General features: G+C 43.1%; 2 protein-coding genes across 2 annotated transcripts; one reads left to right on the top strand and one right to left on the bottom strand.

The window, feature by feature from the left end:
• Positions 1–4,629: 4,629 nt before the first annotated feature.
• On the top strand, positions 4,630–5,586 carry TAS2R40 (taste 2 receptor member 40; the record flags this gene model as incomplete). Its single annotated transcript, XM_079786395.1, has 1 exon — positions 4,630–5,586. The coding sequence occupies one exon, from the start codon at positions 4,630–4,632 to the stop codon at positions 5,584–5,586; it is 957 nt and encodes a 318-aa protein (XP_079642521.1).
• An 8,525-nt stretch (positions 5,587–14,111) lies between these two features.
• Positions 14,112–15,041, bottom strand: LOC307108543 (olfactory receptor 2A2-like; the record flags this gene model as incomplete). The annotated part of the gene is made up of 1 exon (XM_079786610.1): positions 14,112–15,041. The coding sequence occupies one exon, from the start codon at positions 15,039–15,041 to the stop codon at positions 14,112–14,114; it is 930 nt and encodes a 309-aa protein (XP_079642736.1).
• Between the last annotated feature and the right edge of the window lie 807 nt (positions 15,042–15,848).

Here is a 15,848-nt window from a genome sequence, read left to right as displayed (position 1 = left end):
AGGCGGGAGGGTTGGAGGCAGAGGAGATGTGGTGATGGAAGTAAAGAGAGCCTGCAGAGAACTTTAATAGAAATTCCAAGCAAGTTAAAGGGACTATCCAAGATGCATTACTTGATGGTCCCATAATGGCCTCACAGGTGTGTGGCCTTAGGCAGCTAGCTCTCTGCAGTTCCCAAGGCCTTATTCACTCACCTGCGAATGGTGAGCTCTCAGGTCATCTGCGGTACTAGATAAGGTGACCAGATCATCCCTCTTTTGGCGGGACAAAACCGATTTTTAACAATTTGTCCTGCCAAAAGCGGGATGATCTGGTCACCTTATTAGGATCCTATTATTCTGATGTTTCGGATTCTTTAGAAAAGGCTCTGTAGTCAACTCAAATTAGTCTATTTAAGTAATATAGTTTTTATTTGCAATTTATCTTTCAAAAATAAATATTAACCTATCTGTTAATGATACTCTACCAAAAGAAAAAAAAAATTCTCATGAAAACTGTCTGAAATGACTCTGACCATGAGTATGAAGATTCAGACCTCTCCCTAAAAGTGGGCAGGTAAAACTCTTAGCCAACTGCCTAAAATAGAGGCTTTCAAAGGTTTTCCCCAGGCTCATATTTAGAAAGAACAGGCATGCCCGCCCACTAGTGGACATTGAGTAATTGCTCGATTTGTTCAAGAAGGACTCAAGCGCCATCTGGTGGTGAAAACAGTCAGCTAAGCTTTAATGCATGTCCACACAAGACATGACATGCATTAAAGAGATCATTGAAGAGGTCATTGAAAAATAAAACTCCAGGGTCTACAGAAGCCAGGGACACAAATGTCTATGGATTAATGTGGCAGGAAAACAAACCAAGTGGAGTAAAATAATCAAACTTTATTTTTCTGATCTTGTTTGCCATCACACTATATAATGCGTAGTGTGTATATTGGTGATTGTATCTTTACTTCAAAATTGGAAAAAATTAAAATATTTACTTTTAACATTTTCTTTTACAATTTTTAATTTTTTTTCTTGGAACCAGAAATCTGCACCTTTTTCTTTGGTACCAACACTGTTAACAAATATCATTGTTAAATCTTGTGTCAACAATAAAATGGTACTCAGCTATAAAAAGGAAGAAAAATTTACCCTTTGCTATAGCATAGATGGACCTGAGAACATTATGCTAAGCAAAATAAGCCAGTTGGAGAAAGACAAGGACTATGTGATCTCACTTATATGCGGAATATAATGAACCAACTGAACTAATAAGCAGAATAGAGACAGACTCATAGAAAGCAGGCAGACAGCTCTTTTTGGGGATAGGGGTGTTGGAGGAGAGAGAGGGAGGGAGGGAGGAAAAAGAAAAACAGAGAGAACTCATGGACAACAGTGTGGTGACTGCAGGGGGCGGGGAGTAGGGGTGGGAAAGGGCATAGAGGGTATAAATGATGATGGGGGAAAATAAAATAACAAAGAAAAAAAATTTTTTAATCTTTTGGCAAGTTTGCTTGAACTCAGAATTCAGCCTTGACAGGTAGCCTTGACTAGGAATGTTATTTAGTTTTCCTTAGTTTAATCATGGAAAGTAGCTGTTCAAAAGTATAGGCATTTTCAACACGATTTTTAAAGATTTTCAAAAGTCCTTGCACGACTCTCTGGCGTCCCAGTGTCTCTGTACTAAGTGTTCTGTCCTGAATCACACCGTGGACCACATGTCACGCTATAGGTAGGATTGATAAAGCAGCCCTGAGCAGTGGGAGGTTATCTTCACAGAGGTGGAAATCAATAAGCTGTTTGGGAAGTCAGTTTTCATTATCACACAATTTCCAACATGTTCGATTTCTAGAAACCAATTCTAAGCAGAAAGGAGGACCAAATAACCCTATGCTAGATAACTTTCTCCATAACGTTTTATAACTACTTGGGGGCACCTTTTCAGGGAACTATCCAGTGTCAACTCAAAAGGCCAACTGCGTGGTAACAATCTTTGCCGCTTTTGCATAAGCAGAGAGCTTTTCCTCGGGTGATGTAAATGAGTTTCCTTCAACAGTTCAGCAGCTCTCCTTTGCTTTCTGCTGTGACTAAGCCCCGACCTGTGCGCAGTGAGTGAGTGCTGTGTTGTATCCGGTTCATCAAACAGTCCCCAGAACGTTCTGCGGCCCAAGCCCCAGGAGGAGAGCCAGCTTACAGGTGGTGACTCTGTATTCGAGACGCGTTCCATTTTTAACGTCTGGCAGAAAAGCAATTCCTGCTGATGGCGCAGATGAGTGGATGTGAGGTCTGTGTCCTTACATAACTCGCCACGTGGAACTTCAGTTTTATCGCAAGTCCAATATTAGCACTATCTATCTCAGGAGCATCATTCCCTATTAAATGGTCCAAACCTTTCCTCTATTACAAACGTTAATTTCGCAATTGCTTCCTGGTGTGTGCCTGTGGTGGGCACACTGCCTAAAATATTTTCAGCCATATAAAGATTCTCAAAGTCACAGTGACTATAGGGCTTACATCTAAATATTACTAAATCGTACCCTCATCTGCTGCCATAGCAAATGTCGCAATGTTGAAAACTTTCCACACAATGTATCTTTCATTTCCTAGCCATATTTCCAGGACACCGAGCGACAGTATTTCTGGTCACACTTCTATTTGCACGTGTTTACCATATATCTTTCCAGGACACAATTTCCCCTACATTCAATAGACACTCTTTTATGACTTGCGATGAATTGGACATCCCAGGCAGATTTTTTCTCACTTAAATACGAAACTGTTTAGCCCTAGCCAGTTTCGCTCATTGAGTGTCAGCCCACCGACTGAAGGGTCTCAGGTTCGATTCTGGTCAAAGGCACGTACCTTGGTTGCAGGCTCAAGCCCCAGCCCTGGTAGGGATGTGTGCAAGAGGTAACAAATTGATGTGTCTCTCATATCGATGTTTCTCTCACTGTCTCTCACCCTCCCTTCCACTCTCAAGAGATGAATCAAAGGACTTGTTTGCATGCATATGAGCATAACCAATGGACACAGACAGTAGGGGGGTGAGGGCATGTGCTGAGGGGTGGGGCGGCTGGGGAGAGGTCAATGGGAGAAAAAGGAGACTTATGTAATACTTTAAACAATAAATAATTTTTTAAAATCAATGGGGAAATATCCTTGGGTGAAGATTAACAATAAATAAATAAATAAATAAATAAATAAATAAATAAATAAATAAATTTATAGCGGCAGAAGTAAGAGAAGTTACCGAAGATGAGAACTGTCATCAAATGTCAAGTTTTCGGGTCCACATGAACTTTCCTTTCTCTATACAATGCTTTCTTGATTTTGCAATATATTTCTTTGTCTGGTGCTATTTTTATATAAGTATTATTGAATAATACAGGACAACTTTATAATAAAAATAAATCTGCATATGTAAAACTTTAGACAATAAGTAAAAAAATAAATAAAAATAAATATGACTTCTTTGTTTGAAAGAAAATGAATGTGGGGTGGGGAAATCTATTTTTATCATCCTTCCATTTATGTTATAAAAAAAACTATAATAGGGCACTCACACTGGCACGAGGCACAGGGGCAAGAAGACACAGGAATGTGCGGACACCGTGACAAACTGTAAAGTGCACGCGTACACGTCTGGGTTTAGATGGGCAGTCACCATTCCACTGCAACCGATTCACCATGCAGACCCCATGTGGCCAAATCTTCTCATTTCCAAGAGAAGACAGATTTTTTTCCTGCATATATGTAATCTCCTAAATTAAATGGTGCCCAATAAAAATATAATACGCACTGGTGGACTAATGCTGTCCAACATTTGACAGTAGAAGGTAAAACTTCACTGCAGAATAGGTGTGGCCAGGACTCATTGAACCCTAGCTGAGACTCGCTCTCAATCCTGGCTACGTAAAAATACAGCCTGCCTGGGCCCTGGCTCAGATTCTGATTTACTACCTCAGGAATGAGTCTTGGGTGCCTATATTTTTTAAGCGTCGAGTTCACCCTGTTTCATAGCCAGGGTAATGTAGGGAATCAAATTTCAAGTTACAGTATTTTGTCACATTTCCCAACTTCAACACCATGTTCAGAACACTCTGAAGCCTGCCCAGGCTGCCTCCACCTGATTCTGAGTTCAAATAGTGATGTGATGTGGATACTAGTAAATTATAATTGGTGATATACACACCAACAATGAAAATGTGACAAGAGTCTTTCTCGGCTCTAATGAACCCAAATGGCATCCAGTTTTGGCAGGTAATTAACAGGTCTTGTGAGACAAATGAAAAGGCCAAGAGAGCACTGAGGCTCCTCACCTGGGACTCTTAGCCCTGTCAGGGAACATGAGCTTAAAGTAAATAAGGTTCAAAGGTGCTGGGACAGAAGCCTGTCTCAGTCTTTCCAGTGAGGCCTGAAAGCCCAAGACAAATGGATCTTTATGAAAAATGGACACAGCCAGTAACCAGAGCCTCTCATCATTTGCATGTCAAGCCTCTAACCTGCAGTCATGTGACAAGCAAATGAAGAAAAATTAGAAAGAACCATTAACTGAGAAAAAAAATTACAATAACATTGAGTGAGGGTCAGAAGATTGTGGAGCAGGTACCAGTTCTTGGCAAGGAAACCTGAAAGTCAGGGCCAAAGAGAATGATGACGGTGAACAGCGATTACACGGATAAAGACATGTCCAGGTTTAAAGTGGTCTTCATCTTGGTGGTCTCCGGAATCGAGTGCCTCGCTGGCATCGCTGGGAACGGCTTCATCACGGCCATCCACGGGGCCGAGTGGGCCAGACACAAAAGACTCCCCGTGGGGGACTGCATTGTGCTGATGCTGAGCTTCTCCAGGCTCTTGCTGCAGATTTGGATGATGCTGGAGAATGTGTTCAGCCTACTATTCTGGGCCACTTACAACCAAAACACAGTGTACACACCTTTCAAAGTCATCGTCCTGTTTCTGAACTACTCCAACCTCTGGCTCGCCGCCTGGCTCACCATGCTCTACTGTCTTAAAATTGCAAACTTTACGCACCCTTTGTTCGTCAAGATGAAGAGGAAAATTACAGTGCTGATGCCCTGGCTTCTGAGACTGTCGCTGCTCATCTCCTTGTGCTTCAGCTTCCCCTTATCTAAAGACATCTTCAATGTGTATGTGAATAGTTCCATTCCTATCCCCTCCTGCAACACCACAGAGAAGACGTACTTCGCTGAGACCAACGTGGTCAACCTGGTTCTTCTCTATAACCTGGGGATCTTCATTCCCCTCATCATGTTCATCCTGGCGGCCACCCTGCTGATCATCTCTCTCAAGAGGCACACCCTGCACATGAAAAGCAATGCCACTGGCTCCAGGGATCCCAGCATGGAGGCCCACTTGGGGGCCATCAGAGCTATCAGCTACTTTCTCATTCTCTACATTTTCAATGCAATTGCTCTATTTCTTTCCATGTCCAATGTCTTCAATGCCTACAGTTTCTGGGATATTTTATGCAAACTCATCACGGCCGCCTACCCTGCTGGCCACTCACTGCTGCTGATCTTGGGCAATCCTGGGCTGAGAAGAGCCTGGAAGCAGCTTCAGCACCGAGTTCACCTTCACCTGTAAGGACAGACTCTGTGACTGGAACCCACAGGACTGGCTCCAACCAGCTCTGCCCTTTCCTCACCTAGACCGCTCTTCCTCACCCTTTTTTTCTTCCCTAATCCTGCTCTGACACTCCTCCTGGGTAAATGAATGCTCTCATATGTGTGAAGCTCAATTTTTAACTCTGGATTCTCAGAAGTGGCTACGCAACTCTAAGACAGATTTGTGAAAGCTCCTTGATCTGTGCTCCTTCGGATCCTGCCCTGAGTTCCTCTCCGCTTCCTCCTCCATTGAGCCTTAAGAAGAGGGTGACTGCGCATCTCCATTTGCCTGGGATGATCTTTGTTTGTGCCTATCATCACTGAGCACCCTTTAATTCTCAAGGCTATATTGGTCTGGTCACCCTGCTTGAGGCACTTTACTAACCCACAGTTAAGAAAGAGGAGGGCAGGTGAGAAGCATAGTATGCCATCGAAGAGGAAATCAGAATACCTCCAGAGAAAGAGGTTCAGGGAAGAAAGGCTGGCCAAAACTATCAAGTGCTGTAGAAGTTTCAAGGACAATGAAGAGTGAAGTAAAAGACTTGGGACTTGACTAAAAGGAGGCCACGTGTACTATTAGGAGAGTGATACGTGACATTCAGATTACAGGAGTTTCCAGTAAAGGTGATGAAAATAATCTCAAGCGGTTTTTTAGAGATAAAGGTGAAATACAGGGTGGCAGGTGGATAAGTGGGTGGTCAAACCAATGCTTTATTTTTCCAGATAATAGGGGACAAAGTGAGAAGAGAGGAAAGGAAGAATGAAGAAAAAAGGGTGACGTGTACGGGAAGCAGAAAGAACATAGAAAGAGGCCAGAGTTAAGGAAGGTCTATTTTGCTTTGCTCCTGACTCTGTGACACACAGGCGACACCCGTGCCTCTGGCTTTACCGGTTCTGGGTCACCTTAAGTAGCTGGTGGGGCAAGGGCAGGTTCCCTGGGAGTGGCCCTCTGCGAACAGGACTCTTCACTGTCAGCCTTTAGCATGGCCTCCAAGGGCTGTTCACAAAATAAGACACCCCACCCCCAGGTACCTTGCAATTAGAAGGGTAGGATTTGGGGTTTTCTTGTATTTGGCTGTTTTTAAAATCAAGAACTACTGAGAAAAACGTAAAAAGAATGCTACTGATTGTGCCAAGCTTAAGTAGCTCCCAAATGAAAATGTAATGTCATTGGCACAGACTAACACCCGAAATCCTACTCTTAAATACATATTTCAGAGAGTCTTGGGTCTTATTTAACTGGAAAGGAAAATATTTATGAAAGCACACTATTTTGGTAGATTTCCTGCGTGATATTAATTTATGTGACTAAAGTTGGTAGACTTGTTATAGTAAGACAAATTAGATTTTGAGGTTTCATTCCAATTCCTAAAAATAGATTTTTTTCCAAATAATACATGCATACATGCTCACCAAGTGTGCTCTAATGCATCGCAGAGAAAAACTGAAGATTGATTTAAAAGTCGCCACATCTTTAATATGAGCCATGCCAAGATAAATACTGCATAATCCCTCTACATGCTTATTGTGAAGAAATATTCCCTCATTGTTTGCAAGAGCCAAAGGCGGCAGAGAGCTAACGAGAGCTTCAAGGACGTGACATCTTATCAATGCTTTATGTTACACTACCTTCAACAAAATGAAGTTCTCTCCAATCCTTCCTTCTTTCCTTCGTTCATTCCTTCTTTCATTCCTTTCATCTTTTCTTCCTTCCTTCCTTCCTTCCTTCCTTCCTTCCTTCCTTCCTTCCTTCCTTCCTTCTTTCCTTCCTACCTTGCTTGCTTTCTCCCTCCCTCCCTCCTCCCCTCCTTTCCCTCTGTTTTTCTTCCTTCCTTCTTCTTTCTTTCTGTAAAACCCACCTAAACTTCAGGAGCAAGCCAGTATACCTTGCCTTCAAATTGACTGGCTTTAGACAGAAATCTGAAGTCCTAAAGGATCCATTTTGCAAACTCTACGTGACACCCCATCCTGAGAAAGGTTGAAAGTTATGGTGTGGCTGAAACCGTTTTGGCTCAGTGGATAGAGCGTCAGCCTGAGGACTGAAGGGTCCCAGGTTCTATTCCAGTCAAGGGCACGTACCTTGGTTGCGGGCACATCCCCAGTGGGGGGTGTGTAGGAGGCAGCTGGTCGATGTTTCTCTCTCATCAATGTTTCTAACTCTTTATCACTCTCCCTTTCTCTCTGTAAAAAATCAATAAAATACTTTTTTTTAAAAAAAAAAAGGAAGTTATGGTGTGAAGGATTCCTTCACTGTACACTCTGGACATGTGTACAGCTAAGGGGATTTGGTTGCCATGTGATCCCAATCTGGAAGGCCCAGTACAAGGCTGGAGCCTCAAACCTGGTGACGTGCTCAACAATGAAGACAAGTCCAGTGGCCAAGGCAGAGCTAAGGACAGGGATTGGAGGGCCACCAGATTGTCCCACAGCCCAACACCATCTTCCCCTTCTAATAATTCAGTGCCTGCTAAATTCCACCCTGGCTCCTGCTTTTCTGCAGGAATTCTTTTCTTAGTCTCAGAAATCTTTGTTTTGAGCTCCTATGACAAAAATATCTACTGAAGAAGGGAAAAGAAACTATAAGTTCAATCAACCAAGACTTGAGTTGGGGGAGGACAGCAGAAAGCAGAAGCAATCATGGCAGGAAGGGAAGGGAGAGATGCTGGAGAGGGAGCCTCCCATCCCACTCCCGTTTCCCTCCTCCCTCTGGAGAGAACTGAAATCCTTAGAGGAGAGGGGGAAGGAGTGGAAATTTCTGACATACTCAGAAAGGCCGGTTTGTTGGAGAAGCAGGAAGGATTAACCAGCTGGGGAACCAACCTCACTGTTTGAAGGATCGGGGAGCCCTCTGGACCCCTTCTCAAGACAGGATGGGAGTTGCCTATGTAAGAGAGGTAGAAAATGGAAGAAAATGTTCATCCCCAGGGTCTTCTGGGGGGAGGTAACATGTTACCTGGTTAGAAGTTACTGTTGGGGGAAGGAGGATGGGAGCATTTTGGAGCCTGGAATGTGGCCCAGCAGGTCCAGGTAGGAAATGGCAGCATTCCACACAGAAGCTGTGGGGTGCCAGGCCACACCAGGAGGGACTGGAATGGAAAGTGGGAAAGTGCTGAGGGCTGAAGACAAACTTGGCCAGGCTTGGGTGGGAGAAGTACTGCACAGAGGCTCCTGCCAGACCTTGGGATCGTCCCTGCAAGCAGCTAAACAGTCTCCCCAAGCTTTTGAGGATCTGTTCTGGGGGACCCTTCACTGTGCAGGGTGCCACGTGGCAGAGTGCCCTGTGTCTGCAAAGCTAGCATTGAGAAGTGGTTAACTTTTACTTACAGACACTGAAACATGAACTTCATATAATTTTACATGTCATGAAATATTCTTTTGACTTTTTCAGCCATTTAAACATGCATAAAGCATTCTTAGCTTATGCGCTCTCTAAAAATAGGCATTTGCCAACCCTGCACTCAGCACACTCTCCAGACCAAGGAGGCCCTAAGACCCACCACCAAACCCACGTTACCTTAGCTGTGAACTAGAGACACTTCAGGACAACTTTGCCATGTTTTGAACATTGCAACTTCCCAAATATTTTTGCCACTTTCAATTTCTCCAGCTTTCATTTATCCCTTTGCAATCCCTAAAACAGGATCCTTTAGTTCTTTGTAACAAAACAAACAAAACAACTAGTGCCCTATTCCCCTCTGCCCCACTGCGAACTATTAAGGGCAGACACGGGGCACTAAATGTGTTTTTATATAAAGCTTTAAAAGATACCACCCTGAAACTAGTTGATAAGAAGGAGTAAAAATTGGTGAACAAGGTCCTTGGGAATGTTCTGAAGGCGATGTCTCCGGGCCTGAAATGCACCCGCTCCTCCAAACCCCTGCTGTAGGACTGAACACCAGGCAGCTTCTCTTCCTGGGTCGGTCCAGTGGGGCGATGTTTATGACTTCCGGCTCTTTCAGGTGGCTAACTGGCTGGTATGTTATGTGGTGATGGGAAACGCCTAGCGTCAATGTGCTGCATGGGAAGAACCAGACTTTGGTGTCGAAGATCTAGAGTTGAGTCCCCACTCTGGAAAGTTGCTAACCCTCTCTCAGCCTCAGTTTCCCCATCTGGAAAACAGAGATGATTATAATATGGGGCTGTTTTTAGAGCCAAAGGAAAACATATGTGTGTGCACAAAGATGAGTGTGTTGTTGATTCATTCAACAAAGGTGTACTGAGCGTATGGGCTACGCACCGTACCAGATGCTGAGAACTCAGAGGTTAACACAACAAAAATGCCACCCTCCAAGAGCGCAGAGCCTGGGGAGGGGCAACTCAATTGTGGGAAATATTTCATTGGAAGTCAATGTACTGTGGGGTCAGGGATGTTCCTCAAATGTTCACAATTAAAACTCCTCTCCAAAAAAAAATCCTGACCTGGCCCGTGTGGATCAGTTGGTTGAGTGTTGTACCATGCACCAAAAGGTTGCCAGTTCGATTCCCAGTCAGGGCACATTCCTGGGTTGTGGGCTGGATCCCCAGCCAAGGCATGAAGCCAATTGATGATTCTCATATTGATGTTTCTCTCCATCTCCTTTCCTCTCTCTCTAAAATCAATAAGATAAAATTAAAAAATATTTTTTTAATCCTGATGTTCTTGCTTATCTCCTTCTAGTAGGAGAGGGGGGAATTCAGGACGGAATCTTTTCTCTCAATATCACTGGACCAGTGAGGAGACTGAGAGGAGAGATGTTCCACTGGGCATCCTTAGAGATCCCCATCAGAACCTGAGGATGCAAAAGAGAAGGGGTCCCATTACAGCCAGTCCTACCTAGGGAAAGCTGCTGTTTGCATCTCCTGCCTAGAGCCTTCAGAGACCGAAAATAAATCTGTGGTTTATTCAAACCAGATGCTGGATAATGAATTATTTCTGGTGACCCTGCATGCAGCTGGAGCCATGAGTGACAGAAACGTTTAGTAGGGAAGGGTGGCAATTCAACTCTGAGAAGACTGAACACCCCATGTGACCCCAGTGTGGTTTCTTGTCTCATCTCACTGCTTAGTAAACATAACATTTACAATTCTACTCATAAATGCAGTGAGAAAAATGTGCTTGCCTTTGATTCCAAAACCCAAGGAAATGCCTTGGAAAAACTCAGACTAGCCACTTGGAGGTCGTGTCTCTACAGGACCCTGCAGCCTCCTTCCAACATCTCCTCCTCGCTCCCCGAGGAACAATGGAGGATTCCATTGGGGCATGGATGAGAGAAGCAGAATTTTGTATCTGGTATTTTTCTTTTAAAAAAAAATAGCTTTATTGAGGTATGAGACGTATAAAAAAGCTGTACATATTTAAGGTATACCACATGAGGAATCTGGAGATAAATATCCACTCATAAAAACATCACCATAATCTCCATCACCTCAAAAGTTCTTTTGGAGAAGGTCTTTTTCTACTGTAGGCAATTAGAGCGGTTTAACATGAGGAGGTCTTTTAGTCACCGTACTATATACATAGTAATTAAGAAGAATTAAATGTCTAGGCTTGGATAATAATAACACTATCAAGATCTATGTAATCCACAAGATACACTCAAAGATAAGGTGGGGTTTGATACCAATTGTCACTTATTCTAACTGAGATAACTCCTTTAACTGACTAAGTAGTCCTGTGAGTGGGCAATATGTTATATACATGTCTTATGTCTTTTATCAAACAGGCACCCAACAAGTGTTTGTTAAATGGAAGAAAGTGATTTGTAATTCATTCTCTCTCCCTCTCTCCCCCTCCTTCTCACAGGTCACATACTGCATTACACTGTATCCACGAAAGTTTTTAAAATATCTCAAGGGTCATAAACCTGAAAGAGATATAAAAAATTCTTAAGATGATTCAAGTTTTATGAATTCATGCTTCTCTATATATAAAGCATCTTCTATCATCAGTTACTATCCAATGAATTCTACTGTACTAGAAAAAAGAAAGTTCACAGAATTTAATCACTTGAAAATTTCCATGAATTCAAAATGCCATGAATAAGAATCTATCTTTCTGGTGTGTACATATATAAAATAGACCGATAATGGGACTTCCTTTATGTCTTTGTTATTATGACTGAGCTGTTCCATGTAAAGTACTATCAATACATAGTGCATAGCACTGGGTGATTAATCAAAATGTTAGCTATTATACAAGCTCATTATATTATTACTAGAGGCCCGGTGCGTGAAAATTCATGCACTGGAGCAGGGGTTCCATCAGCCCGGCCTGCCCCCTCTCACAGTCCGGGAGCCCTCAGGGGCAGGAGGTGACCCGGCGATCAGGGAAAGGCGATGCCCCCATCACACCTCTGCTGCTGCCACTGCCAGCAGTGCAAGCCTTGGCTGGCCCTGGTTACCTGAGATGAAAAGGGAGAGGGCGGCCTTTGGCGGCTGGGCAGCCGCCATCCGAGGCTTGCCTGTGCCTCATGCTGGCTCTGGGCAGCTGGGGGCTGAAGGGACTGGGGGACTTCAGAGGCAGGTGCACTGCAAGGCTGGGCCCACATGTCTGCCGCCCCAGCGGGGCTGAGGGGACTGGGCACCGCCATCTTGTGGCTGTGGGTGCCACCATCTTTGAGAGTGTGGCAGTCAATTAGCATATTCCCTCCTTATTGGCTGTGGGCACTGGCATCTTTGCGACAGCATGAGGGTCAATTAGCATATTCCCTCTTTATTAGATAGGATATTCAGTAAGCTCTGCTGCCTACATACACAGTAATTAAGAAGAATTAACACCTATCCTCCTCAAACTTTCTGAAAAATTCAAGAGGAGGGTAGACTATTTGGTTACCAGGCTGAAAAACCCTGTTAATCTTATTCTTGTTCTACCTGCTACCCAAGCTATCTACCCTCTAATTTGAAGGAATTAACACAACTTCATGTGACATTAGTTTGTGTTTCTTACTCTGTAGGTTCTATATGGTTCCATGTGAAAGAAACCATCCTGATGCCACTATTCAGAATTCCTTCCTAGACAGTTTACATCCACATTATTAAGAACAGAGATACAGATTTCTCATGTAATGTCTAATCTAGTGTTTTCTTCTCAATTCCATTTTCTGGATTGAGAGGAATTCCTGTTTTCTAGGTGAATGGCATGTATAATCCTATATAATAAAACGGTAATATGCAAATTGACCATCACTCCAACACACAAGATGGCTGCCCCATGTGGTCAAAGATGGCCACCACAAGATGGCCGGCAGGGGAGGGCAGTTGTAGGCGATCAGGCCAGCAGGGGAGGGCAGTTGGGGGGGACAAGGCCTGCAGGGGAGGACAGTTGGGGGGGGACCAGGCCTGCAGGGGAGGGCAGTTGGGGAGGACCAGGCCTGCAGGGGAGGGCAGTTGGGGAGGACCAGGCCTGCAGGGGAGGGCAATTAGGGGCAACCAGGCTGGCAAGGGAGGGCAGTTGGGGACGACCAGGCCAGCAGGGGAGGGCAGTTAGGGGCAATTGGGCCAGCAGGGGAGCAGTTAGGTGTCAATCAGGCTGGCAGGGGAGTGGTTAGGGGGTGATAAGGCTAGCAGGCAGAAGTGGTTAGGGGCAACCAGGCAGTCAGGCAGGTGAGCGGTTGGGAGCAAACAGTCCTGGATTGTGAGATGTCCGACTGCCTGTTTAGGCCCGATCCCACCGGGAAGTCAGACATCCCTCGAGGGGTCACAGATTGGAGAGGGTGCAGGCTGGACTGAGGGATACACACTCCCCCCCTCCCACCCCGTGCATGAATTTCATGCACCAGGCCTCTAGTTATATAATAAAAGGGGAAGGTTTCTACCTATGCAGGAAATACAAGCTAAACAATATTTTTATACAAAAAATACCATATCACTTAAACATGTTGCATAAATATAATGCCATTGTATCACACATACCTTACAACAAGGTTTCAACAGAACAGATAATGCATTCCCAGATAATTGTGAATTAAATCTCCCAAGATAATGGATGTAATTTTAATTCATACATTTTTTAATGCTTATAAGTATTTGATGAATTCAGTAATTTTAAAACTGCTGGGAATTACTGCCTATTCCCTTTAAAAACTATAAGGCTTAGGTTAATGTAAATTCTCAAACTGGTATATACTAAGAAATACTAATGAGTCATTCAAAAATACTAGTGTGCACATTTCCCCAACCCTTTGTTCTAATGAAGTGACAAGAGGTCACATATGTCTAAATACATAAGCCAGAGAAATGTAGTGATATAACTTTCTCACATTTAATTTTTTCTTCATATAATATTCCTGGCCTTAAAAAATGAAGAGAATTTATTTGTTTTTTAAAGAAAGACCAGATATTCTGATAATTTAGTTGTCCCATTTCAACCTTAGAAGATACGCTCTTCTGTGGAATTTTATCCTACTTTTAGAGTTAGAATTTGAATAATTACTGTTTTAATATCAAACTTCTAATTGGGAAATTTTTCCGAGTGTTTCCTTCACCAAACCACATATTTCATAAGGCACTTGAACATCTATCTACCCTTCACATGGACCTCATCTGCAGTGCTCTATACAAGGCATCCTTCACCTGAGTGTTCCTCAGGCTGTAGATGAGGGGGTTTAGCATTGGGTTAAAGAGACTGTGAAACAAGGACAGTATTTTCTCCTTCTCCTCTCGTTGACTGGATTCTGGGACCATATAAACCACCATGGCTATGCCAAAGAAGAGTCCAACCACACAGAGGTGGGAGGAGCAGGTGGAAAAGGCTTTTTTGCGTCCCTCCTTTGACTGGATATTTAGGATGGCCCAGAGGATGCGTATATAGGAAACAAGCATTAAGCAGAAGGGCCCAACTAAGACAAAGACAGAAGCTGAGAAGATGACCACTTTGTTGATCCATGTATCAACACAAGCCAGCTTGAGGACAGACAGGATCTCACAGAAGAGGTGGTTTATTTCCAGGGGCCCACAGAAGAGCAACCTTACAAGAAGAATCGCATGGATCAGAGCCAGGACAAATCCACATGACCAGGAAGTGATGACCAGGGCTGTGCAAGCTCTCCAGTTCATAATGACAGTGTATTGGAGTGGGTGGCAAATGGCCACAAACCGATCATAGGACATCGCCACCAAAATCAGGCATTCTGTAGCAGCAAGACCCAAATACAAAAATGTCTGCACAATGCATGGGACAAAGGAGATGGTTCTCTTCTGGTTCACTAAGTTTGCCAGCATCTTGGGGACATTGTTGGAAGCATAGGACATATCAATGATGGCCAAGTGTGAGAGAAAGAAGTACATGGGAGTGTGTAGTCTCTGGTCCAGACAGATGAGTACAAAGATCATGCCATTTGCCAACAGACTAAAGGTATAGAACAGGAAGAAGATCCAGAAAAGGAACATTTCCACCTCTGCACTGAGCTGGAATCCCACCAGGATGAACTCTGTGACCCAGGACTGGTTGTCCCCCATTCCTTAATGACAGCTGTTCAAGGATTTAGATGTGATAAAAGGTCAAAGCTGGATAATCAACAAAAATTGGAGTTATTTATCTCAAAATGAACTCAGAAAAGTTATATACTTGTCCCTATTAAAAAGCTTCTCCTACTCTCCAAAATTGGTTACCTATTTTTAACTTTTAATATGAAATAAATTTAAACTTACAGAAAAGGATCAAGAATTATGCAAAGAACTCCAATATATGCAGATACCCAGATTCAACAAAGAACTCCACTATACCCAGATTCAACAAATTTTAATATTTCTTTAATATTTGCTTTATCATTCTCTTTTTCTCTATATTATTACATATGGTTATTACTTTGTTTGAACCAGTTGAGATTAAAGTGTAGGCATAATGCCCATTACGCCTAAATTCCTCATTTTTTCACCAAGAACAAAGACATTCACAAATATAACCACAATATAATTATCAAAATCAGGCAATGTAATGTTGATGTGAATCATTAAACTACAATATTCTCTCTCTACTCCCCCATCCAGTACCCAATCCAAAATTACATGTTATACTTAATGTCATTTATCTTGAGTTTCCTTTCATCTGAAATACTAGTTAGTCTGTCTTTGCCATTCATGACCACTGAATTTTGTAAGAATATAGAGAAGTTATTTAGTAGGATGTTCCCCAAATTGAAATTGTATGAAGCTCCTCATTTTTATTCAGATTATTCACTTTCTGCAGGAAAAATAAGCATTCTCCATTGTATTCCATGAGTAAGTGCTTGATGTTCATTTGTTCCATTATTGGTGATGCTAACT

Source organism: Cnephaeus nilssonii (genome assembly GCF_951640355.1).
Source record: "Cnephaeus nilssonii genome assembly, chromosome: 12".
NCBI lineage: Eukaryota > Metazoa > Chordata > Mammalia > Chiroptera > Vespertilionidae > Cnephaeus > Cnephaeus nilssonii.
Note: the sequence above shows the minus strand (reverse complement) of the source record. Positions and strands in the feature narration are given on the sequence as shown.